Here is a 26371-nt window from a genome sequence, read left to right on the forward strand (position 1 = left end):
ACAGGAAACAGTAAGCCAGACGTGAGTCTGAATGCATAAGTTCAGTGCACAAAGGGTACCTCCACCGTGCCTCACAAAGCACCACGGAACCGCGTCGTACTCCTCAAGCACCCGCAGCAATCATCGTCGGGACGCCCGTGAAAACCTCGGTGCAAACCTCATAGATCTTTGGGCTGATCCTCGGGCTGTAGGCATCAGTAAGACAGCAACGATGCCACCATGTGGTGAAATTGAGTATCGGAGTGCGAAGCGATCCTCGTTCGAGGACTCATCAGTTTGGAGGAAGTGCAGCTCTCAAGCATAGTATTTGCTCCCTAGAGAGGGAGGACATCATGCGCTCGTAAGCAGCACTGTGCTTCACTAGCAGTGCTGTAGTGTGTGCCGTGAGATGCTAAGAAGGATTTGCAGGCACAACAGTTAGTCCATCTGATGAATTGCTATGGCAAAAGAAACAGATGATCTCTCCTACACTTTGCACTTCCCACCTTCTTTCCTGCTTTGTGGAAAGGAGCAAGCAGACAGGCTTTTTGCCTTGATGACTTGCAAGGACACTGCCAGCTCTGGAACACGCTCACTTCCCTGCAACTTGGTGGGCAGTAGCATAGCCTGATTGCTACCCAGCTACTGAGAGCCATGTAATGATTATTCATCATCACAACAGGCAGTGTCTGTACAGCATGATGCTACTTCCTACTACAAGGGATCACTTCTGATCAGAATTTCAGGTAAAGCTGAACAATATAGTTAGTATTTAATGATAGTGATTTAATTCAAAGGAACGGATAGCTGATAGATTTGTTTAAACTTCCTCTTAGGAAATCAATTCCCATAACCTGGTTTTTCTTCCTACAAGTTTCAGCACACATTGATACACTTGCAAGAAGCTAACAACATCTCAGACATCTTGAATGGGTAGTCAGGGCTGGACTGCAGCTTCTTGAAAATGACGCAGCCAGATTTACACAAATCTTTCTCCATTTGCACAGTAGGATTCAGTGATATAACATCCCTAAACTGAGAACAGATTTGCTCTTGTTTTTGTTTGTTTCATTTTGCACTTTACAGGATCTTGAAAAGCAGAATGAACCTTGCTCAAACTTTAAACAATCTGCAATGTGACTTGTTTGATTCACGTCAGACCAAAAGAAGGCTTTGCAGAAGCTGATTACTGTTTTGTTTCATGTAGCCCATTGGGTGATAAGAAATTTCAAATTACAACAGACACCAGGAACAGGCTCCTCATACAACAGCTTTCTTCCCCTTAATGCAAGGCCTGCTAAACCAACACAGACAATTGGTTAAAGAATTTAGAAAACACTTAAAGAAAACATTATCAGGCATTTTCACGTCAGACTTGCTTCCCCGTATTTTGTAAACGCCCTTCCCTTCGCTGCCCCAAGAGGAAGCAGTTAAAGGCAATGCCAGCAGATGGCAACCCGCTCAGGAGTTTGTAGTGGCTGTTGAGCCGTGCAGACCTGCAGTGTGGGTGGCAGCCAGAGGGTCAGAGAAGCTTCGTCCTTGCAATTAAAACTTCGAAGGAAGGGTACAGGAGACATCCAGCTGTTTTAAACCCTACTGCAGCCACGCTGTATTAGTAACAATAACATCCCTGTGGCATTCCTTAACCCATTTTCATAGTTTAACTCGTTCTGTAAAATTCTTACTGGCTTCTCAATGCTAAAACATGAGAAGCTCACGCAACCTGCTCATGGTCATACATTGCTGAGATTTAAGAGTCTCAGTTTTCTTTTATACTTCCAAAACCCCTGCAAAGGACCAGTTTCTTTTAAGAAACACTGTCTGAAGTATAGGTTTAAATTATACACTGCCAATTCAGACAGAATATAAACCCTCATGTCTAGATCACATTTTTAAATGTCCCTGTATAATCAAAGAATACTAGGATGTTATAATTACAAAATAAACAAAAGAGTTAGGCAAAGCAGACTATGACAACAAAAGAATAAATAGAAGGCTTACCCCTATCCTGGACTCACCCACAAAACACCAGCAGAGGCGATCTCCAGAAGAGATCCTTCCCCACTGGTAGCCAGCTCTTAAATAGGTCTAGGAGGGGTGCATCCTGGCTTCACCCCTTCTGGCAGCACAGTGAATTGCCTTCACCTGTGCTCCTCTGGCTGGCTCATGGCTCACCTCAGGTGATCAATCAGAGGTTCAGGCCGTGACTCAGCAGTTCCCATACAGTCCCCATGCTTGAGATTTCCTTCTGTCCAGCTCTATGATAAATTCTAATTTGCGCTGTAAATTACCATTCAAATATTTCCCTCCCACCAACAATTCATGGAATGAGAGGGTTTAAGTTTTATGTGCAGCTAACATTTGGAAGGCTGTAAACATTTGGAGTCTCCCTAGATTTTTAAAGGCTGGAGGGCAGCAAGTTTGGCAGTCCTCAGAGTTCAAGTAAGAGCTTCCTCAGCAGGAGCAGTGCTTTGTTTCACACCATCAAAACACAGAACGAGGGTTTCCAGGCACCCAACAGAATCCAGAGGAATAGAGCCAGAACTCACATTCAGACAAGCCACAACCCACAGTATGCACACTTTTCATCCTCAGCTGAGCTCTGTACTAAAAGCCATGAGAAGGATACTGCTTGCTGACCAGGCCTTACCAGCCTGAGCTACACAACCTGAATGCACGCAGAGAATCTGTTCTCTTCAGAGCGGAGCCTAATCTTTCCTAGAGCCTGTGCTTCTGCATATACAGAGGGAGAGTTTAGATCCAAAGCTGAAAACTGCTCACTCTTCTTAGCTCTTCAACAAACCCATGCTTCAGGAATTTGAGTTTTCTTGAGAAGAGCTGAGGAATCAAGAAACATCAGTTTTCTCACATACAGAATGATCAGTACCAAGCAGAACACAGCAGGGAAAGACCACTGAAAAAGTGACCACTGTAAGGGGGGGATTTGAGTTATAGTGAGGAAAGAGATTACAGTAACATCCTGCTAATTATCAGGGGAGAAGACATTCACTGAACTATTGTTTTAAATTAGAATACGGAGTTATTTCATTGGAGGGCTGCTCTCTATCTTCTCTTCCAAAATAGAGATTAGCAGTAAGTTATTTAATTTACATTGGCCAAATAGCTATCAATTTCAAGGAGATGCAATTAGATTTCAGAAGACAGCTTTTTAATATTCATATCAGCTGCTGTAACTACCTCTTCAGTCCACTGCAGGATTTAGCAGGCTGTGGATGTCAGAGGTGTCGCTTGGTACGGAGCAGGAGGTTGTGGTAGGTCACTGGGGTGAGCTCATGCTGTGACAGCGATGGATGATAACTCACTGTTGCTGTTGTGTTCATGCTATAGGGAAAGGAACTCAAACCCCAGGACAAAGAATATTTGTTAACAGGAACCAATTGCCCATCAGTTTCAACTTCACTATTCTCTACAAAAGCTCTCCAGCTTAGCCACAGTCCAGCAGAGTATCAACATCCCAGAAGAGACAACTATTAATTATTGCTGCCCCCACCACATACACAACTTCTACCATGCAGTGACTATTCCACATGCTGTTACTCATTTTCCCATGGATCACAACTACCTTCTAGGAAAAAAAATATACATACATTTTACTTGGCCTAAACCAGCTTCACAGCAGAAGCAAAATATTCATTGGTTTGGCTCATGAATTGAATTATCATGAAGTCTCTACTGGTTATAGAGCATGCAGAGACTGCACAATAGGATTCATGAGGAAAGCCTGCAATATACAAAACCTAATGCCTTGAATCTAAGGAAGCAGGATTTTTTGGAGCACTGAAACATAGAATACAATATGAGTAAATGCTACATCATCCTCAGCAAGTACCATTAATTTACTTGCATACTGGGATAGGCTGCATTACAGTCTAGCAAGAGAGCTTTTGTTCCCTTATGTTCTTCACACTAGCTGGAAAAAATACCTATGATATGGATTATACTAAGGGTAAGCAGTCCTTAAGTAGAGGAGAGGTGCTACTATACCATCATTAGAAAACAGCCTGTTCCATACCGCAGTCAGGGAGTTATGGAGCAGATTTAGAGGAACCTTACTGAAAGAGATCTTAACTAGCAGGGAACACATCCTTCAGAAATGAGGCATGTAATAACTTATTCTGGTGTCACCATTCCCTGAAGTAAATAGCATTGGATTTTTTTCTGAAGTAACTAGCTCATTACCTCAGCCTGTGGCAGAAGCAGCAAGTGCCAGCCATCTGGAGTGCTACATGGCCCACTGCCAACATAGCTGTGATGCTGTGGAAGAGGTGGAGAGCAGGGGTGAGTTGGAGCAACGAGAACAAGTATAGCATAGACAGAAGGCTAAAGCAAGGGGAGGGACTTACATGCAAGAAAAAAAAAAAAAGAATTGCTCTTAAAAGATTTATTTGCTAGCGTAAGGTTAGGGAAAGAGATGATCCTAGCAATGAAGAATTATTAGAAATAGAATTATGAGATAAATAAAATAAAGTAAAATAAAGTAGTGAAGAGCCAACCCATTATGCTGTGTTGGGAAATGTAAGTTCCCCGACTCGAACACCTATCTCTACACAGGAGAACCATCACAACACAGTTTACTGACAGATGGAGCTTATCTTTCTAAATAAGAAAATTCCAGGCTCTGTGATACTTACACAGACCTCGTTTAGACTGTTTGAGTCTTTAGCTCAAGTGGCTCAAGCCATCACACTTCACCATTTTGTTACCTCATTGTGATGCTGTAATATGAAGAGCAGTCATGAGAAACTAGACCTTTTTCACACACAAATGTAGCAACCTACCATATACTAAAATATGATCCACATTCCCAATTCTTGACAACTGAATAGTACAGAAAATAACCTCCAGAATATACCAAGCAACACATCCCAAGTAAATGCTTACATACCATTTCAACAGATCTGTTGACAAGAATTGGTTAAAAGCAAAAACCAGGTGGGGCTGCTCACAGTTCTTAAAGGAAATTGGGTGAAGAAGTTTGGTTGTTGGTTTTTTTTTTTTTTCCCCCTTGTGTTTACCAGTATCAAGTTACAGTAGAAAAATTGGGACACTTGAACATTAAGTGTTACAGCATTTTTCTATATAGGAATGCTGTTTTTCTTTCCTACCATTGTGGGTTCTTAAGATCTGCACTCTTCGAGCTGTAAGGAATGGTAGTCAAAGCCTAATAAATATAGGAGTCAAGATAACTATGTTTGTCTTCTGTTGGCATAAGAAAATAAATCAAGCTCTATCTTTCTGGAAAGTTAAGGCCTTTAGCATCGCTTCTATTTTTCCCTTTTTCCCTCTCAGGCTCCTTAAAAATTACTGTTCAGAAAACTACATATGAGAGTCATGCCTGCAGAGGGCTGCAGATATTGCTGTGCCATAGAGCTGTGATCTCTTTCTCTGCAAACAGGAGAACAAGTCTTTCTTTGTAAGGGATGGGCGAGCTGTCTTCTGGTGGAAACATGACAAAGATGTTTGCCCTTTTCCACAAAATTAAGATGTGCTACTAAAATGGGCTGATTTTAAGGAGGAAATGTTTTATCACTAGACAATCAGGAGATCAACAAATAACACTGATTGAGCTGGCTATAAACTAGAAAATAGAAATAGGTCAGGTTAGAGATCCGCAGGTCTGTATCCCATACACAACAAGACAGATAGTTCTGAAGCCACTGTAAAGTGTGAGAAGAAACACTTGGGCACAAATGTACCCCTTTTTTTTTGCCAACCCCTGATAGTGTTTGCCCCATGCTGTGAAGTTTGGGTCATCTTTATACTCTATTTAAAAATGCTTCTTGTATAATGTTTACTGTCAGGTAACTTACAAAACATTTTGGAGCCTTCAGATCCCTGACAGTACCCAGAAACAATGAATTTCTTAGGTTATTCAAAACTTCCCACTAGAATCCACTATATAAAGTGGTTGCCACTGGATACTCCCATTGATTACTGCCTATTAGTGTTTACAAAGAGTACTGACACAAAATAAAACAATGGGATATACACTGAACACGTGGTTGATATTTTTGGCTTCTAGCATGTCAATCCATTCTTTTTCAGTGACAGAAATCTCAAAGTTAATGAAATTGTTACTGCTGAGAGTTTAAATGTGATAAATCCTTTATCACCGCAGGGATTACACACATAAATGAACACAGAAATGTGGTTCTACCTTCTGCACTTCAGGAACTCCTAAACACAGGGATGAGCAAGGAAAAAGGAGTCCTCTTATTCAGATGGAATCTCCTTGTGTGGTTGAGGAATCAGAAGCTTCTGGATACAGCTAAAGGAAACCTTCAATAAGAACTCAACGTTTCCATTGTGAATCCAAATGTACTTTGAATTTAGAGGCAATGGGTCTCTGGGAACAAGATGCTTCGCAGGCAATGTTCACTAAAGGGAAGCAGTACCTATAACACTTACAGATGAGGGGGGGACTCTCTAGAGAGTTGTTGTAGTTCATTGTATAGGTCATAGAGGTAATTTAGCAGAGATTTCTCAGGTTATCCACAGGGGGAAGAGGGACAGGTTGACAAAAAATTGTTCATTGCCATAAAAGGATGTAGCAGTTTTTTTCCTTGAGCTTTTGTATACAATCTTCCTTGCCCACTCCTACTTTCAGCCCACCAGCTGGCATAGCTGTCATAGTACTGATGAGCATCAGGTGCTGTTGCAGTGCAGGTCATACAAAGCCTGCCCCAGCCCAGGTACAAAAGATGGCACAAGGTCTTCCGGTTAACATAGACCTGAAACCCTGGCCGTGTAGAATTTCTCTTCAATAGATTAATGGTTTCTGAAAAGCAAAAGGAATGATTAAATACTCAGGTCCCTAGTTGGATCCTTTTATAACACTTCAGTGGGGATTTGGAGCTAACAGCCATTACACCACTATGATTTTTAATGCAAAAATACCCAAGGTTAGTCTAAAGACATAAACAATAGGAATCATCATGTCTGTGGCTCTCTTTTCAAGTGGCACCCTACTTGCACATGCTATATCCCACTAGACTAACTGGATTATGCAGTGGGAAAAAGAATCTGCTTGCACTTACACAGGAACTTTTCAAGCTACAAAGGAAAATGTTATGCTTTGCAAACCAAACTTCACTGCTCTTTATGTCCAAGATGACATTAATTCAGACTTCACCCAGGTATTTAAAAAACCTACCAAAGCAAAGAGAAGTATAGCTGTGTGATGAGAAAAAAGTAAGTAGTCAGGTTAAGGGGTCCCACAGTGTCACAGCTGAGCCCATCTTCTCTCTCTGCTGCCTGAGAACAGGAGACAATGCCTGTAGTTAGTGGCCACACAGCAATTATACATTCATATCTTCTTCCAGAAATTAATCTCAGTCTCTTCTTTATGGCAGGGATACCAGGACCTCTCCAATGAAGAGCTTTTTTGTTTCCCTAAGGTCATCTGTGGTGCAAAGAGGACCATGCTTTGATAGTTTCTGCCACCTAATTAAGAAAGGGTTGTGTGAGTAAGCTAGAAGCCTGGGAGCTGATCTTTTGTGAACAGGGCAAATTTCATTCGTGCAAAAAGAAATCTGGGGCTTACGCTGAATTATTAAATGAATTCCAGCAACAGATCCCTTTCCTTTGGAGTGATTTAATAATCACAGATTTTCCAAATGAAGGGGAGGTACAGAACATTTCCTGAAGGAAGCATCAGTTTGGCAGCTACACTCCTTACCTGGAGATGTCCAGTGAAGTTCATTAAGGACTGGTGATGTGTTGTGATCATTTGTGTTGCCAAGCACCAGCTTTTCCATGATGCAATACGCAGAAATAAATATGTAAACCAAAGCATTCAAGAGGAAAAAAAGAGCATGGAAGACCACATTTGTCCCTGAGAAAAAAGACAGGTGGCCATAATCACACATTAAAAACCCATCAGTCAGAAAGGTGGGAGAGCAAAGAATTAAGTCAGTTGCACAGGTGGCAAACTGAGGCACAGAAAACTAAGACTGATCTTAGGATAGAACTAGGAGAGAAATCTAGGACAAAAGCTCAAAGCTATAACCAGAAACAGTGCAGATATTTGATTTAGCAGCAAGTAGGAACAATTTCTAGGAAAAAAATTATGCTATTATAGATATTTGCAAGATAAGATAGAAGACATCCAACCTTCCAGTTTAAACCATCAAGGGAAGACAAAGGCCACAGAAGACTGTTGTAGGCAAACTGGACTGTGCCAGCCTAATAGCAATGCAGAATACAAAAGCAGAGGAATCAAAAAATGCATTCAGATCTTTTAACCATAGCTGCATGAAAATTGGCAGCATCCCATTGTTTTCTGGGGGAAGCAGTGGTGCTAAGTAGATAATAGATGGAAACAGTGGATATCCCAGCATTACCCACTTTCTTAGAATATTACAGTTACATCCCAGCTCCTTTCTGTCACTGAAGGGAAATGGATTACAAACTGTCAGACCTTTGATATCCACTGACCAGATCTGCAGTATTTTTTTGAGACAGTCATGTTATTTCACCCATACTCAGAGCTTTTCAGCCTCGTATTTTGTGTGCTGGGTACATATCTTTATCTTTAAGACAGCAATAATTGGCATACTGCCTAGATCTAAGAACAGCTTATTTCCATGTTTCACCATTTTAGAAAAACTTTCCTTCTGAAAAGTCCTTGGCTTTGCTTCACACCACTTCATGCTACTAAAGCATCTTTGGGTGAAAGTTAGGAGTAAAGTAAACCAAATAGCTGCTAAATTAAAGCCTATGACTTTAGACATAGACAAACAGAAGGGCATTTCAATGGGTTTCTATCTTTACTGCCAAGTATTTTCAACAGGCATACTGCTTTAACCGCTTCATCCTCCCTAACAGACTGGTCGCCTTCAAGATTAAAACAGGGACAAAGAGGCTTCAATGGAGAAAATGAAAATCATGCTCAGGCTATCAGGAGTGTTGGGAGGTATTTCAGTGTACTGAGACCTAAACAAGATCAGCCTGGAACAACTGAAATGCTTCTCTTGCTGCTTGAACAAAATGGCACTGGAATTTCTCTACTCCCGTGCACCCTTCATTTGCCTCTTTGTAGTTCTTTGAGGCACGTTAACATGTTTCCTGTGCAGGAAACTCACCCTCTTTCTCAGATGAATTACCTGAAGCACCTCAGACATTTGAACGTTTCTTGTCAGACGCATAAAACAAGTCTTACCTCAAATGGCAGTGAATCTGATGTGCTCTGACGGTTACAAGCAGGGCAACAAAGAGAATCAGTACATGTTAGCAGAGCTGAGAAACTCAGTGTCCCACTACCAGAAAAAACAGGATTTGTCTCCAGAAGTGACAGTCCTGACTGCTGAATATAGAGACACATGTTCCAAATTTTATTAACATGGGTTTCCTTTGAATTGAACTACTCATTTGTGGGCCTTATCTTACAAACACGTCTGAGACTCTGTTTTTCTGTGACAAAGAGCAGTAAAGAAAACTGTTGTTTTTGTTTCTTTAAAAAATGTTGCCCTGTTTGGAGGAAATACTTGCTGGCAGAACACCCTGTATCACAGGCCACACATCACAAACTATGAGTATATTTCATACAATATGAAGGTAACTTGTAGTATTACAGCCACTGAAAATGAAATACCTCAAATTGTTGAAAGGTAAGATAAATTTTATGGCTAGAAAAGATAGCAGTACAAATCTTCCAGCTAATTTAAATAAGATCAGCTGGATCAGGAAGATTCAGAGACTTGAATTCCCTTTCAGAGAACATACACATAAAGTAGTAGAGTTTGTTACACTGCAAGGTGTTTAGATGCTTCCTCCTAGGGCTGGACTTGATTCACACAGTGGATTTTTAGCTACATCACTGGAACTAACAGGAAAAGTTAGAGTAATTTTCCAAGCCAAAATTAGAGTATAGAAAATACATTTGACTCTTGCTATCTGCCCTCTTAATTCATGGCAACTGCTTTATTTAAAAGTAGCTTCCTGAAGTATTTGCAAATATACTGCAGGAAGGAACCTTCACTACAACAGAGATAAAAGTATTGTTTTGTTGGTTTTTTTTTTTTTTTTTTTTTTTTTTTTTTTTTTTTTTTTTTTGTGTGTGTGCTTGTTTTTCCTAACAACTGGCAGCATGAGACTATGTTCAACCAAGTTATGCTGGGAGGACACAAAACCAGGTGCAGAGAGAAAGCAAGACTCTAATTATAGGACTTACAGGACTGCATCCATCCCTTCTGATGTGGTTTTTCCACCCACTTTTCCTTACTTCCAGTTGAATAGCCACTGCTTACTAGAATGTACAGTGGGTGAAGAAGTTGAGTGTGAATTCACTAATGTGAGGAAGCTTCAAGGAGCTTCAACTCACCACAGCAATCTTTTAGGATCTTTTAGGATCTTCTTGGGGGTATACCTGAAACACATGCATGGGTACCTAGATGTCACTCCAGGCCAGCAAGAGTGAATCAGCCAATACATTTTTACACTGGGGACAGAAACTAAAGCTTCTTAGGTTGATAGTTTTTGTTTTTAACCAGGAAAAGGTGCATTCATTTTTGTAAGTGTGACAATCTCTTTTCAACCTGGTATGGCCTAGAGCTTTCCTACAGTCCATGAAGAGAAGAGTCCATGGCAAAAGGAGTCACAGGAAGCAGATACTTGCAACCAACAACTGTGTTCTACAACTAAAAGCAGCTGAGGTTTCGCTGTGGCAGTGATTTGCTAACCCTGCTAATGAGACATGCAGACACTTTGTCTTGGAATTCAAGAGCAATTGGCTGATAATCAACCAACCAAAAAAGCAAATGCTAAAATCTTGTTTAGTATTCTGCTGACAGTGCTGTAGAGGTTACATATGAATAAATGGGAAACAGCTGCTGGCTGCTGCTTTTCTATTGCAGCCCTGTCCAATATGACCCACTCACTGAAATATGAACATTGCAATGAACTGACTCTGCTCATGTGAACTTTGTGCCTTAGGTGAGCTGGGGGTGGAGGAGAACAGCTTAGAAAGAACAAGAATGGACAATATGCAGAATGAGTTATAAGGAGCAGAGAAGGAAACTAAGAGGGACAGGATGGAGGCTGTAGATTGCAGACGTTAATACTGCAAAGCAATGAGTGCTAGCACAGACTTGAGGAACTAAATTCTAGACCAGCCTCTCTCCATCCTTGTAAAAGCATTTATCTCAATAGTAGGTTTTGAACAAGACTTCTCCAGCATCATAAGCACAAACTGACATATTTTAAGCTTTAAAGTGAGGCTTGGTGAAACATGGATAACATGCAAATCTCTGCTCTGTGCTGAGTAACAAGAATTTGTCAGAGGGCCGTGCCAGCCCATATCTGACTACAGACTCAGGACTTTGGTAACGTTCCATATTGATAGAGTGAATTCCAGCAAGTCTGCCTCCTAATGATATTTGGAAGGCCAATACAGCCCTCAAGGAAACATGCACCTCTGGGTGCTACAAACTCTCTGTTAGCCTCCAGAACTCAACAATTCACCTTTCACAATCGAGAGGAATACATCAAACATAGGTGGACAAGTTAGTACTCAAAGAACCAAATCCAGCACTAATATCTGCCTAAATGGACAGGGGATGCTAAGAAAGGGTAGCTGTAGCACCTGCTGGTGATATTAAGACTGCAATATTTGCTCAGGACTGCACAGGCCAAATAAGGAGCCAGTTGCTTTGGTGATGATGCTGGCATCACATTCACAAACAGCTCTTCCAGGAAGCCCAACTCTGGGAACTGAAAACACAGGTGGTGGAAAAATGCCTAGGGAAACCATGGCTCCACTGAGGATTGGCTGTGGTGCAGCCCAACAGAGAGCACTGCTATCACAATCCTTGGTCATCATTACAGTGACTTCACACCTGAATGTGTGAATGATCTCTTCAGGTCTGATCTCTTACACTTTACTTTCATGGAAATGTACATGTTTATTCTCAGGATAATTTTTGTAGGCCTCATCCCTGCTGAGAGACCCACAACATCACATACATTATATGTGGTCTAGTCACAGATTAAGAGATGAAAAGTTCATTGCACTATTTGTACACTTGTTACTTTTTTCTTGATTATTTTGAGCCTAGAAGAGCAGCTGAAGCAGGAAGAAAAGTTAACAATAAACTGCATGCAGGTAGAGATTTTGTGCTTCTTGCTATTGCACAAGACTAAAATTCTATGAAGAGATTTTGTTGGCGTTAGGAAGTAAAATAGAAAACTGCTATCTCTTCAAGAAGTAGAAATGAAGCATTTGCCCTTTACAGAAGGCAGCATAGGCACATAACAGACACTGACACAAAGTAATATTTCCTAAAGCTATTGTCAGGGTAAGGGTTGAATGCTTCTGTCACCAGTGGGGTCACATAGATGTACAGAGAGCAGATCTAGCTCAGAATTGGCATTTTTTTGAATCTTGGTACATGGAATGAGTACTGGAATAACAGGAACCTGCCAGAGAAAAAGCTAGTTTTCAGCATCAATTAAGTATTTCTTCAGTCTTCTCCCCTGTAGCAACGAACATCTTATTTGGCCGCTGCTTCCCAGGACAAGAAACCTCTTCAAGAGCATCACTTGAGCATGGCATAAGATCTCTACACAGTTGGTATTTTGAATCAATGCCTAGGCACTAGACAAGTCTGGCTTTAAGAAGCTGGGAGAGGTCAGCAATGTGAATCTGGAGGGTAATTGCACCTCCTATTTTCAGTGGGAACTAAGAAAGGCTGTGTGGAATGAGCAGGATGCAGTAGGTATTTTGAACCTAAAAAGAAAAGGACCAGATGACCAAGCAGCAGACTTCATGCTGTGTGCTATCAGGAGAACCATGTGGAAAATTTTTCTAGGTAGAACTGTTTATCTGTATTGTAAACATCTTCATTTTTAAGCAGTGAAGCAATAAAGCAACTTTTGTTGATAACATGCTAAAAATAAAGGGAGAGATCAGTTTGCTGATAAAAAGGGAAATTCAATAAGGTCTTTGTCCAGACTTTTCACAGAACAGTGACTTCCCAGACAACTTGATTCTGGAGATGGAAGGAAAGCATGTTTTTTTGTGACACAGATTTGGGGGAAAAAACCAAACTGGCTATTAATATTCAGACACAGTAACTAAGCACACAGTCACACAGCAACTTTGCTTCACTGAAAATGAATAGTAATTAAGTGGAACCGGCCACTGAGTTTGTTCTGTAAAAGACCCAGAGGCTGAGGAAGAAGGAATTTGTGACTGCTATCAGACAAAGGCAACAAGTGGAAACACTCCCTGGCTGTGCCATAAATACATAGCAACAGCTGTTGCAACCAAGACTAAGAGAATGTCTAGGCTGACATCCTGTCTCGCTATTGTTGGAAAGAAATAGATGCTAAAAGCTGTCATACAAAGAGGCCTCCAGTAAACCAGGGGGAACTCAAACAGCCACACTGTGCAATTTCCTCCATACTACTTGCTCTGCTCCTCTTCTGCATTCTAAGAGCATCCATTGGGGATTTAAATTCAGAACTAACCTGAAATCACTGATAATGTTTTGCTCCTACTATTCTACCTCAGCTGAAAAACAGTAGTGTATTTTCATCCAGTCAAACATGATTTCAAAATTGCTTTATTTGACATAACTCTTCTTGCTCTTTCAGTGTAGTAGAATAAAGCGAGATACAGGGTCAGGGCAACATATGTTGTCTGTATCACAGCACAGATCTCTGGGCTCTTCAGCCATAAATGACAAACATTAAGGTATAGATGTTTTCAGGCAGAGGCAAGAGAAGAACTCAGTCGTGGCAAGAAAGATTTCTATTACTGGGAAGGATCAACTCCTGGGAAGTGGATTAAAGAAAAATACCTGAGTAACTACTTTATGAAGTAACAGCACGAGGCACAGGTACTATTCCCACTGATAACTTGGACTTTTTCCAGTTATAAGCACTGACCAATAGTTCCACATTAAATACAATTCAAGCCTCACTACCAGACATCTGTGATCTTGACATTGGTCCCAGCAGGCATTATATCCCCCATGCATACAGAGGCCATAAGGAACACTTTAGTTTTAAGGTGAATTTTCCTGTGTTGTATGGGTATTCACAAGCAGACACATGGAGAAAATGGGGGTTGAGCAGCACTGATACCACTCACTTTCAGACCTATGGCACAGTTTATGAAGGCTAGACTGAATGTCTTCAGATGAAAGTACTTGAAACAGACACATACAGAATAATCTCAATTTTTAGACAATTTAATCCCATGCCATGCCAGTCAGGTAATGCAGCAATGGCTTTTTTGTACACTTGATTTTGTATCATTTTAGCTTAAACTGTGATAACTATTAGTACATTTGACAGCAGCTAAGCTTTACTGCGCTTTTCTTTATCTTTGATACAAACTGAGTTTATTCAAAATCATGATGACACAAGGTGGCAGAGCAGAGATGGCAACATTTGCATCTACTACTTTTTTTTTTTTCCCTTCTCCTTGTGCAAAGATTTCAACTGTATTTACTCCAGACGGGTTTTGAAAGCGTTCATCCAGCTCTCGGTGGAAATGCTGATATCTGAAAAGTCAAATTGTGTGGGTGGGCAAAGTCCCCTTAGCAGCAGATTTCATACATGAGAACTGAAAAAAAGGGATTTTCTTCAAGATCGGAATGAAAACAAACCCAAGAAATAAGAAATGATGTAATAGGGTCATCACAAAATTGTTTTCTTTACAGTATAAACTGTTTTAATTATTACTTAATGACCGGAACTGAAGAACAGTTTCCCCCCTGCACATGGGCATAAACCCATCTGTTAACTGTGAATCATGCAAATAATGTGACATCTGAGATTTCAGAGAAGAGTTTAACTGTTTTGCAGCTAGCCTTCCCTATACTCTACCCACTGTGCATACAGCTTTATGGTCTGCCTGTGAGGATTTGGTTAGAATTCAAGATATCTGATCATATTTTAAAGGTTCTGAAAGTAGTGACTCATGGGTCCTTGCCAGTAGTGAGTTTATAAGTGCTTAAGTTCAAAAACGCTCAGCATTCAGACCAAAATAACACCCTGCATAAGAGTGAACACCAGCTTTAGGGAAGTTTGCTCAGGACGAGCTCTAAACAAAGTCCATTTGACTTTGCAATCACAGCACTGCCTGGCAAGCTCAGGTGGTACCTTCAACTGTAACAAGGGGAGAGGCACAGTTGAGAAAAGTTTTAGATACAGTCACACATGTTGCAACATAGAATCATAGAATCACAAGGTTGGAAGCCACCTACAAAATCTAGTCCAATCGTCTCCTCATCACCATTGCCACCGCAAGCACTAAACCACATCACACAGCACGTCATCCAGATGCCCCTTGAACACCACCAGGGACGGTGACTCCACCACCTCCCCAGGCAGCCTTTCCAGTGCCTGATCACTCTGAGAGAAAAACTTCTTCCCTATGTCTAACATCATCTGCTCTGTGAAGCACTTCTCAGGGAATCGCATCCTCAACCCTTCAAGCTGGTCCTGCAGGCAGAACACTGTGAAGCCCACAAGAGTCAAAGGGTTCCCTGCACAGAGAGGTCCTGCTCTTGGGGGACTGAGACGGACCTTGTAGTGACAGCAGGTCCAGCAGCTCGAGAGCAACTCACTCACTTGCCATAAAACAATACTAAGTGGCAATGAAGGCAATGCTAAGTTGTCCACAGCCTGGGCATGGGGCAAGACTGAAGGCAAAGAATGTAGAAAAAAAAAATAAAAATGAGCAAATGTGTTTTCAGGCTCCATCAAGAATATCTAGAATTTCAGGAAAACTACATAGAGCACCGAAATACAAAACATTCACATTTCATGTATATACACAGATCAGCTGTTGGCTTTGACGTATACGTCCATGCCACGTCTCCGCTGGAGCACAAGTCCTACTATGGAAGTGGGAAGAATAGTTTCTGAGCTACCCAAATCCCAGCAAAACCTGCACTGCCCGTGCAGATTTGTCCATCATCCAGAGGAACAACCTAGTCTCCTGGAAGCTCATTCTTTACCTTGCTGATAAAATAAGGCCCAGTTATGAACAATTATTGCACACAGTCAGTCATGTCAAGATCATCCACTAAGTAGTGCAGTTGGGCCATAAGACAAGCTTGATGAGTGTTTAAAAAAAAAATAAATGACTTTAAACAACTGAAACAGTGACTCAACATCAAGCAAGGGCTACTCTGGTTGTATTTTAACAACTGGACAGGCAAAAATAGATGATCAGCACATCCAAAAGCTTCTCCAGACTTCCCTGAAGCTCTCAGGTCTAGAAATTGTGCTGAAGTCCCTAAGAATAAGTACTGCAAGAGCTGTCCTACTTAGGAATAATAGTAATGGTAATAATCTAGACCATGGGCTGGAGAACAGTATCTGGTTTGAGTTCTATCTCTGACTCATTTTTCAACTAATTTTTTTCAAGATCTGCAAGGACCTGTGTGGGACCTCAGTGGAAGGAGGCAGTTACGTACTTGCATTTCGTGTGGAACCCATTCATACAACACTGCTCTTTCTACCTTGCCCTACCAGAGCTAAACTGATCCCATGGACTTACCTAGAGAAAGGGGATCTGCAATGACAACCTTTACAAGCTCCCTCAGGAAAACAAAGCTTAGGACTGTTTCAGACAGAATTCAGTCTGGGGGACAACACAGTCCTTCACTGACAACAGTAAATCAGATTAGAAATGTTCCTTAAAACTAGCAGTAGCATCATGCTAGGCTGAATTTCTTGAGTTATCTGTGGGAGAATGAGTTTTTATAAACAAACAAAACCATTGCAGTATTTTTGAAGAATGAAGTTCAAAACAAAACCAAGTCATCAAAATAGCCCAAAGCCTTTCAAAACAATAAGACTCAGTCCAAACACATGAGCATTCTGAGGCACACTGTACTGGGCAAAACAAGATTGCATGGGAATGCACAGGAGAAAAAGGACTCAGCTCTACTGGAGCAGTGGGCACATGGCCACATGCATTTCCGTAGCACTTTGTATTGACAGACTGAGGAAGTGGTGGTAATTTTTCCCTTTCTGTGAAGAAGAAATGAAGTAGAGACAAATCAGTACATTTACTTCAGATCCTTTGTGGTCTAAGAAAGAAACAAAACTCCAGGCAACTTCCTTTGCTTTCAGGGTTGCCATCCAATTGACTGCAGTGTTCTCCTCTAAAGTACAGCAATAACAGTGGAGTGGCACAATCCTAGGCTGCAGCAAATGAGAACAATGAAATGTAGCAGCCATGGATATGGAAGAAAAACCTGCTTACTTTTAGAAGGCCTCTGGTAGGCAGGGATCTTGCTAGAAATCCCTCTCCTCTATTGCCAATCCTTAAATGAGGTCTGGGAGGTGGTTCCTGGTTCCACTCCTGGTCACTTAAGTACATTGCACACACCTGAGCTCCCCAGGTTGGCCCTGCCTTCCCACCAAGTGCACAACAGCTCAGTCAGTCAAACTCTCCTACAGGGATTAACCACATAGGTGGAAAAGGGAAGCTGTTTTAACAAGAGAAAAGGTAAGGATAGCAACAAATACATAAGTGATGAACTGGTATTGACTGTAACCTCAAAGCAAGCAGAAAGCACATCCAAACACAGAAAGCATTTCAGACATGACATCTGAGTTTAATCTGCTCTAATTTAACACATTTTCCATCCCTAGAACTGAAAACTCAGACATTGTTTCCGTTTTCTGTCATCTTTGGCAAATGCACGGACACCTACCAAGTTGCACCTTTTTCCAGAGTTCAATAGATATCATCTACATTAGCAAAAGAGGCTTCCACTCAATGCTGGCCCTCCCACACACAGATCTGAATTATCAAAGGTCTTTGCAGATGACAGCTCGAATAACCTGGGATGTCTCAGCTGCAAAAACATGGGGAGAGAGGAGAGCCCAACTCTGTCTTCATCCTCCGCAGCTGCACTGAAATAAATTTTGAAAGATCCAAAGTAATCTTTTGTCTGTTTATAGAATTCATAAATTTGGATAACAGAAGAATCCCTGAAGAAATAAACAGATTATAACCACTAATAATCACTCACATCTCCTTGGACCTTGTTAAAACCAAATGTCACTAGCTGTGGGAGTGTTATGAGAAAGATATCTAAAATTAACTGATCAAAACTTGTTGCACAGGTCAAGCAATGTGAAGGAAGGAACCTAATGAGGACTCTGCTCTTCACCCTCCAAATTTCTAATGGCTGCTTGAAAAATTATTTTCACTAGATTCTTATCTGTGTATTTCCAAGGTAATTTGTATACCTTTATGTCACACAAATTTGTCATTGACTGTTCCAAAAATTAACGTAGAGAGAAAGCCTTACATGAACAACTCAGGAATTCAGCAGTCAGTCAAGCAATTATTAGCTTCAGCTGGTATAAACTGTGATATTATCTAAAATTCATCTGTCTTTATTATACCCTGCTACAAAGGAAACAAGAAATCCAAGTATGCCCATCCAGCAAAGAGCAGCTTGGTCCTACAAAAGGGAGAGAGAATTTCCTGCAACAACAACAAAGGGAAAAAGAGCTGAGCAGAGAAGCTGGGTTGCAGGGTGAGAGAGATCTTTTCATTTCAGCAACACTCGTTAGCATTACATAGAAAGCTGGCTTGCAGGATTTCAACACACACCTGTCTGCCTCTTCTGAGTTTCATAACTCAACCCACAACATAATTTGTTTAAACAGTGCTCTCACTCATTTCTCCTTAAATAAAAGGACACGTTCCCAGGGTTTTGAGGTGTCATTGGATAGTTTGTTGCTAAAGGAGAAACTGGACTGATTCCAGTAAAAATACACACTCGGGGAATCATAGCACAAACAGCAAAATAAGGCAGTACATAAAGGATTACAACAAAGAAAACATGTAGTAAGATCAGCAACACATCTGCCTTAGAAAACCTTGCTTTTCAGAGGGAAGAGTTGTAGTTTTTGATAAAGACTATCTTTTACCTATATAGTGCAGCACTGCAAGAATACACTGTGCTTGTGAGTTCCAGATATTGATATCCAGAGAAGGATGGGTTTGTAACATACTCCTTCACTCCAAAAAGGATAAAAGAGTTATGCAGCTGTTTTTCATCACCCTGTGGGCCGTCTGCTCAGGCAGTTGAGATAGGAAACTTCCAGGAGAGAGCTGTTCTAAGGAGATAAAGTGTTTGTCTCATCAAACACAATGCTTGAAAGAAAAAATGCTCTTTCCCAAACTTGCATGGGATCTCCTTTCCAGAGGGAAACCTTGTCGTCAGTGCCCAAAGCACAGGTTGAGAATGAATGACAGCCTCTGGTCACTGGAAGCTACCGCAAACCCACAGTAATTGTGGGCCTGTGGGTCAGGTTTAGCAAGGACACAAAGAACACGGGGAATGGATACTCAGGCTGCATGTGAAACCCAGCTACATGCAGTTCAGTGGTTGGCAATCACAAACTGCAGCTTCCCTGTCTACATCCTGGTCATCTCCAGCTGTGCTCCTCTGCTGGTGAAACCCATTGCAAACATCCCAACTGACATCTGCTCCCCTGAAAACTGAGCCACCTTGTGTAAAGTAAGCAATCTTGATCCTTGTCACCTTCCTGAGATGTGCACACAATGAAAATTCTAATTTTCATACTGTTTGATTTGTATAGTAACTGGACAGGGACACAAAACCCCTGCATTTGTCAGCTTGGGGTAGGTAATAAATGCAGGTCAAGTGACTTGAGATCAGGACTGTTTAGGTTCCCACATCAACTTCAATTCCTCCTGCTTCTTTTCTGCAGGTAGAGCTGAGCTTCAAGCAAAAAAAAATTTTTTAGCCACAAGGCATTCAAGCTGGTTCAACAAGTACACTTGTAACAGTTTCAAATACCTCAGGGGATAAATGAACTGTAAGCTAAAACAGCCACAGACACCTCCCCAGAATACCAGACACTAAGCACCAAAAAAAAAAAAAAAAAAACCAAAAAACAACAACATAAAAAGCAACAATCCCAAAGAGCAATGTTTGAGGGCCCCAGCTGAAAAGTGACACCTGCCCATGATTGCAAACAGGAGCCCAGCTGGGAGCTCTCCCCAGCTAATCCCTCCCAAGAGGCAAAAAGCAAAACAAAACCTCTGCAATCTGCAGAAAACTAGAAAGAAATTGATACTGCTTCTTCCTGACTCACATCTTACTCCTCAACTACAAGGCAGCTTAGTCTTGTTTACCACTTGCAAGCACGAAAGGGTTAAGAGCCTTGCACAAACTTTGTGTGTGATGAGCTGGCAGCCTCCCTCCTTTCCCTCCTCTCCTGCAGCCAAGATACAGCAGCGTTGGAGTGCTGCGATCCAAGCGGTGAAGCACACAAAGAGAAATCTCCTTGTTTTCTGCTTCTATTGCCTACGAAGAACAGAGCACCAGCTCTGATGCTGTTGAGTCAGATTGTAAATTGACATCAAGACTTGGAATAAGAGCCATACCTGACATTAAACCACACAAATTCAAGAGCAAAGGAGAAGACAGCAACAGATATGCCAAATGCACTAAAAATGCACTGAATCCAACAGTAAGACTGCAAATCTTTTTGTACTAATCCCACTACCTAGGAGGAGATATGCCTTGATACATCACCAGCAAGCTCATGGTCCGAACCAGCCGCTCTAGTGCCTAATCCCAAAACTCCTGCTTCTGAAAGGTAACTATGCTTTATTCTGTTCTCTCCCTATGCGCTGTCACAGCTGAGACACTACCATACTATCTGGCACTTCAGCATAAGAACAAAAAACACCACCACTGAAATAAAAGACACTCCCCCTTTCCTCTCAGATACTCCCTGAAGAAAATGCAAGCCATGGATGGAACTGATACTTAAATGCCTTGTTTGCATTTCTTCAACACTGTCTTATCTCTAAAAGTCACCTAGACAGAATACACCTGGCAATGTCTGTGCTCTAAAAGAAATGTTTCTGTGCTTGTCAGACAGCTCAGAGCACCTTAAACTGCTTTGGAATAACCATTCTCTTCTGTCCCACTTCACTCATTGCAGTAACGTTAGTATTGGCTGGAAAAGCAAAAGAACTCGAAAGTTGCCCTCACTTTCAGAGATGCCTTACTAGCAGGTGACACATAGCAATCTGGGAGTAAAAGGAAATAAGTGAGATAAGACACGAGTTGCAAAACAAATTTCTGATGTCTGTCTGCATGGTTGAGGGGGAGGGAGGAATTTTTTTTCTGCTTCTCTGTGACCTAGAAGGTGACAAAGATGCGAAGGGGCCATGTGGGCTTCCTAAGAATGGGGAAAATCTTGATAGTTCCTGAAGCTGCAGAAGGAGGGTGGTAATTGCAGCACTGATGAAGTTTTGGCTCAGATTTGCTCTCTTGTTAAGACATACTCCAAGAAGAAATTTTATTGGTGTTTTGTTCGGGGCATCTGTTTTCATTACCGTTGTTTTGCTGTTGTCATTTTCTGTTACTAAATCAAATGTTCTGTTTTTGTTATTAATCCTTGCATAAAATGAGCACAAAGTGCTGAAAAGGAAGTGTCTGTTTGGAATCAGCCTGTATCCACTGAGCATTAGTGAGCATTAACGGTGCTTGACACTCCTTAGAAACTGATACATTGTCCAGCCAGAGCAAAGCAACAAAGCCCTGATGAAGAACATAGATCACAGTGAAGTTTGGCAACACTTACGCTGCTCTGCTCTCTAATAAATCTCTACTTAATTTGTCCTCGTACTGCTGGTCTTCAAAGGGTAGCCAGAGAGGTTTTGTCTGTAGTACTATGAGTTACACAAAGTTATAAATACTAATCTGCTTTATGCACAGGTTTTGTAGAACCTCTGTGAACCCATTTACTTTCACATTACCTTGATCTCCACAGTTTTCAAGTTTGCATTCCTTAAATGAGGGAGTTCAAGCTGAATTTACTAACATCCAAAAAGATACATTCACTGAGATCACTGGCAAATTGAACAGCAGAAATCTTTAGTGCTGCCTGGGGCTACTGAATTATTTCTGGGAAAAAAAAAGAGATGTAGTTAAGTTCACAGCTTTCAACAGCCTGAGTAGTTGGTTGCCCCTGACAGTTCTATAGTTGAGACTACAAAAAAATGAAAGCCAAGCCTCTACTGCTAATATTTCTATTATTAATCTGCTCCATTAGCTCTGCTAATACTATTAGCAGAGCTTTCTCAATTCAAGGTCTTGGCTTATAGTTAATTATTGAACTTAAGATTAATGTCCTTAGCATTCTGCATTCTAATTTTATAAAGGAGGAAAGATCCTAATGGCTTAAGTAGAGAAACCAGCTCTGACTTTTGCTCTTAGTGAGACAGCAGATGAGATGGGCATTGCTCTGTGCTTTAACGCATGCGTCAGATTCCAGATCGACTACATTTCATTATCAACAAGGAAATCTTACTTTAAATACAAAGGTTTAAAATGATACGAAGGTTACTGGCCATATTAATTTCCACTTGCTTTATGTCATGAGAATATTCCTCATGGGGGAATACTTGTCACTTATGTCTGAAGAACAGAGTTAAGATACATTGCCCTATAATTGGCTAAGTGCTTGGTTATAACACAGCCTTCACATCCCCTGCTCTTGCCTCAGCTCCAAACCTGCTCAAGTCACTGCCACAGACTATATAACAACGCTGCAATTTTTGCTCACTGCTAGAGACCTTGAAGGATGCCCCAAGGCTGCCCTAAGACCAGACAACAAGATTAGTCCGCAAGCTTGCATCTCTGGATGTTTAAGCATACTTAAGAGTTGCTTGTTCTGTCACTGGTACACTGGGGGGCAGAGTAATACAGCACCCACCACATCCTAACTGAAGCTTTCAAATCTTAAGTTCTCCCAAGCCGTTCAGCATCAAACTGCATATTCTGAAAAACAAACATTTCTATACATACTCTAGCCTTGGACAGGGCTGGAAATTTCTTTCTAGTACCCTTTTTTTTTTTTTTTTTTTAACAGTAGTATTATCTGCATTTGTTTGTGAGGATTTCTGTGTATACTGTAAACATTGTTGTCTGGGGAGATTTATGATCTGTACATAAAAAATTCATTCACCTCGGTTTGCAAGACTTGCTACAGAAATACAATGCAAATGCTTTACTTCAGTTATTCCAACAAAAACAGGTGTTGCTGTTTATAGGTACCCTGACAACCCAGTTGTTACATGCCCAAGAGAGTTCCAGGGGAATTTTTTTCAACCATACCTAGTGGATTCTGGACACATAAGCATACCCAGCAAAAGAAACAAGGGGTCCTAACAAATAAAAAACACGTGTAGGGCACTGGCTGGATTCTTGTTCCCTTCTAAGATACCTAATGCCATAGACTGTGAAGCCTCCTCTTACCTTTAAAGTAAGAACCAGAGGAGACTAATATTTAGACTCGCATGGTCTTCCTCTAAACTTCATAGAATCATGTAATTATAGGGGTCAGAAGAGACCTCTGGAGATCATCCAACCCCCCATTAAAGCAGATTCCCTAGAGTAGGTTACACAGGAAGGCATCCAGGCAAGTTTTAAACAACTCCAGAGAAGGAGACTCCACAGCCTCTCTGGGCAGGTTGTTCCAGTGCTTTGTAATCCTCAAAGTAAAGAAGTTTTTCTTCATGTTTATATGTAATTTCCCATGCTCCCCTTTGTGCCCATTGCCCCTTGTTCTGTCACTGGGCATCACTGAGAAGAGCCTGGCCCCATGTACTTGATTCCTGCCCATTAGATATTTACAAGGTTTCTACTCAGTCTTTTCCAGGCTGAACAGCCACAAAACTTTCAGCCTTTCCTCAGTAGGAAGATGCTTCAGGCCCTGATGATCATTGTGGCTGTCCACTGAACTCTCTCTAAAAGTTACCTGCAGAAAATGTTCTTGGTTTGGTGAGCCCAGAACTCGACACGGCGCTCCAGATGTGACCTCTCCTCCAAGGAAGGATCACCTCCCTTTGACCTGCTGGACACTTTTCTTGATGTACCCATTGGCCTTCTTGGTCACCAGGACACACTGCTGGCCCTTGGCCACCCTGTTGTCCACCAGCACACCCCAGTCCTTCTCCACAGATTGCCTTCCCAACAGGTCAGCCCTTAACCTGTACTGGCACATGCAGTTATTACTCCATGGTTGTAGAACTCTGCACTTGCCCTTGCTGAACCTCATAAGGTTCCTCTTTGCCCAAGTCTCCAGTTAAATAGATCAGAAGCAGCACTGAGCCAAAGTGGCTCACAGGAGCACAACAAGGGATTAAACTCATTTCTTACCTAAAGCTATCACATACACATTAGGCTATTTTTAAACTTGGTTTCATTTCTCTCATATTTCCCTCTAGACAGACAACTTTTCACAATGCGTTACAAGAAACTGGAAATTCTATATTCCAAGCAAGCATCAGTAACCCTGGATTAACACACAAACTTCCCAGCAGACACCAACATTCCCCCTCTCATGCAGGGATAAACCACCTGCTGTTGGAAAAGCCAGTAGAAAACTTGCTCTTTTTGGAAAGCAGCACTTGCAAAGACCAAGATTATACAACCCCTTGCAGATCAATTTGGAAGGAGAACCAAAGCATCTCACCTTCCGAAGGAGGTGGCCTACTAGAAGCAGCAGCCAAGGATTTTGAGAACAAAATAGAAGATTGGTGGCCATGTAAAATACAAGTCTAGTGCTTGTTATCATTATGATAGTAACTATGGTTTACAAAGGCTTATTATTTGCAGTCTGCTAACTCTGTGAAACAGATTGAGGACAAGAGGATAGCATTTCCTCCTGAATTTTACACAGAAGTCATATCACCATCTGTCTTCTTTTGACCTACTTTTTGAGACCAGTGAGGTAAGACATTGAAGTTGAAAGTAAATAGAAAAAAATGTAGCAAAGTTGACAGCAATGACTGAGATTTATTTCAAATTCCATGGAAACTTGACTGGACGCATTCACTATCCAACTCTGGCTACAGAAGTAGACAAAGCAGCAGATAAATATTCTGGTCTCTATGTGTATGTGGGATTGTTCTTAACAGTTCTGGCTATCCTTCTCATATTGCTTTTCACCTTGCTTTTGCGCCTGAAGCATGTTGTTTCCCCAGTCACCACACCTCCAGAGAGCACTGAGAATGGCCAGCAGTTCACAGATGTGGAAATGCACTTCAGGATTCCTACCACTTAGAGACCCCCATGAAAAGATGTGGTGGAAGGAACTTCTGCCCACCTGTATGAGCCCTGTAACTTCCTGCATAACCATCAACAGCAGCACAAAAGACCTGGTGTCATGAACTCAGACACTGACTGGCTGGGACCCACTGGCTGTTCACCAGGCAACGCGTGCAAGACCCTCAATAAAACTTACATTATGAAAATCACTGCTGTCAGACTCATAATCCTCTAAAAACCCTTTCAGAATATGATGAGAAGTGTAACCAGGAAAGACAAAACAAAGAGGTGCATATCAGAACATGTACTGGAGTCTGTATTTGCTGTCCTATTGCTCTGCCTTTAAATTCTTCACCTGAGAAGAGACTATTCAAAGTTATTTGACTAAGTGCAAAAAGCCTACAGGGCACATACAGAAATAACTGGTGGTCTGGAAATTCACAGACATTTCTCCTATTTAAGAAAGATAATAGGAAACATCTTTCCTACTTGAATGGCATGTTTGTACAGCAGACTTTCAGTAGTAAACAAATGTTTCATCACCTGCTGGAACTATTGGTTTCTCACATTGAACTGTTTCCCATACAGATATCAGAAAGAGCACTTAAAGAAAAAAATGTGCAAAATAAAAACAAAACAGCAGGAAATGAGCAGCAGGAGAGAAAATGTTAAGACACTCTACTTCTTTGTTGCTCTCTAAATTGACTGAGAAGATTACAGATGCAGTCATATCTTCCAGCCTTCCCAGTATCACTTGGTAACTAAAATGGATTGTAACATTTGGGAATCAGATGGATATTTGTTTCCTAACAGACAAATTCAGAATAATTTTCAATCTCATTCATGTTGGGTTTTCTTTACAGAAAGACAGATGACTTCTTTCCAAGCTTTTCTAGTTCTTTTTCTCCTTTTTCCTCTACCAAAGTAGAGAAAGTTAAAGAAATGCCAAAATCTGGCACTGCAATAATGAAGAGTGAACAGCTTTGGATATAGTCTGGTAGGGAACATGCAGATAGAAAGCAAAACAGACTGAGCACTAAAAGACAGGACTGGATTCAAATATCCTGGTGAATCAGTTAAAAGAATGAGGAGAAATGCTTAAATTTATGAAGCAGCAACCTGACCCCAATCCTCTCACCTATGAAAGATACAGAAATAAGTTTATCTGTGTAAATGTGAAAAATGGAATAAAATAAGGCATATCAATTTCACTGCATCTTAGAGGTAAACTTTGAACAATATTCTGCTACACCTCTGAAGAGCATGGATTTCACCCAGCTTATCTTCTCTATTAC

At 41.2% G+C, this 26371-nt stretch overlaps 2 protein-coding genes across 2 annotated transcripts in view; one reads left to right on the top strand and one right to left on the bottom strand.

The window, feature by feature from the left end:
- Positions 1-26371, bottom strand: part of DCX (doublecortin) — a 125011-nt gene that overhangs the window by 86197 nt on the left and 12443 nt on the right. The gene's annotated exons all lie outside the window — the stretch shown is intronic.
- SERTM2 (serine rich and transmembrane domain containing 2) lies at positions 20261-25285 on the top strand. The gene is made up of 2 exons (XM_052673269.1): positions 20261-20610; positions 24254-25285. Exon 2 carries the CDS (start codon positions 24814-24816, stop codon positions 25090-25092), a length of 279 nt encoding a protein of 92 aa, XP_052529229.1. The 5' UTR covers positions 20261-20610; positions 24254-24813; the 3' UTR covers positions 25093-25285.

The sequence above is a fragment of the Tympanuchus pallidicinctus genome, unplaced genomic scaffold (genome assembly GCF_026119805.1).
Source record: "Tympanuchus pallidicinctus isolate F22 unplaced genomic scaffold, pur_lepc_1.0 scaffold13, whole genome shotgun sequence".
Taxonomy (NCBI): Eukaryota; Metazoa; Chordata; class Aves; order Galliformes; family Phasianidae; genus Tympanuchus; species Tympanuchus pallidicinctus.

Bases quoted from the DNA above. Each gene is read 5' to 3' on its own strand.
- SERTM2 (XM_052673269.1), top strand. From the start codon at position 24,814: ATGACTGAGATTTATTTCAAATTCCATGGAAACTTGACTGGACGCATT.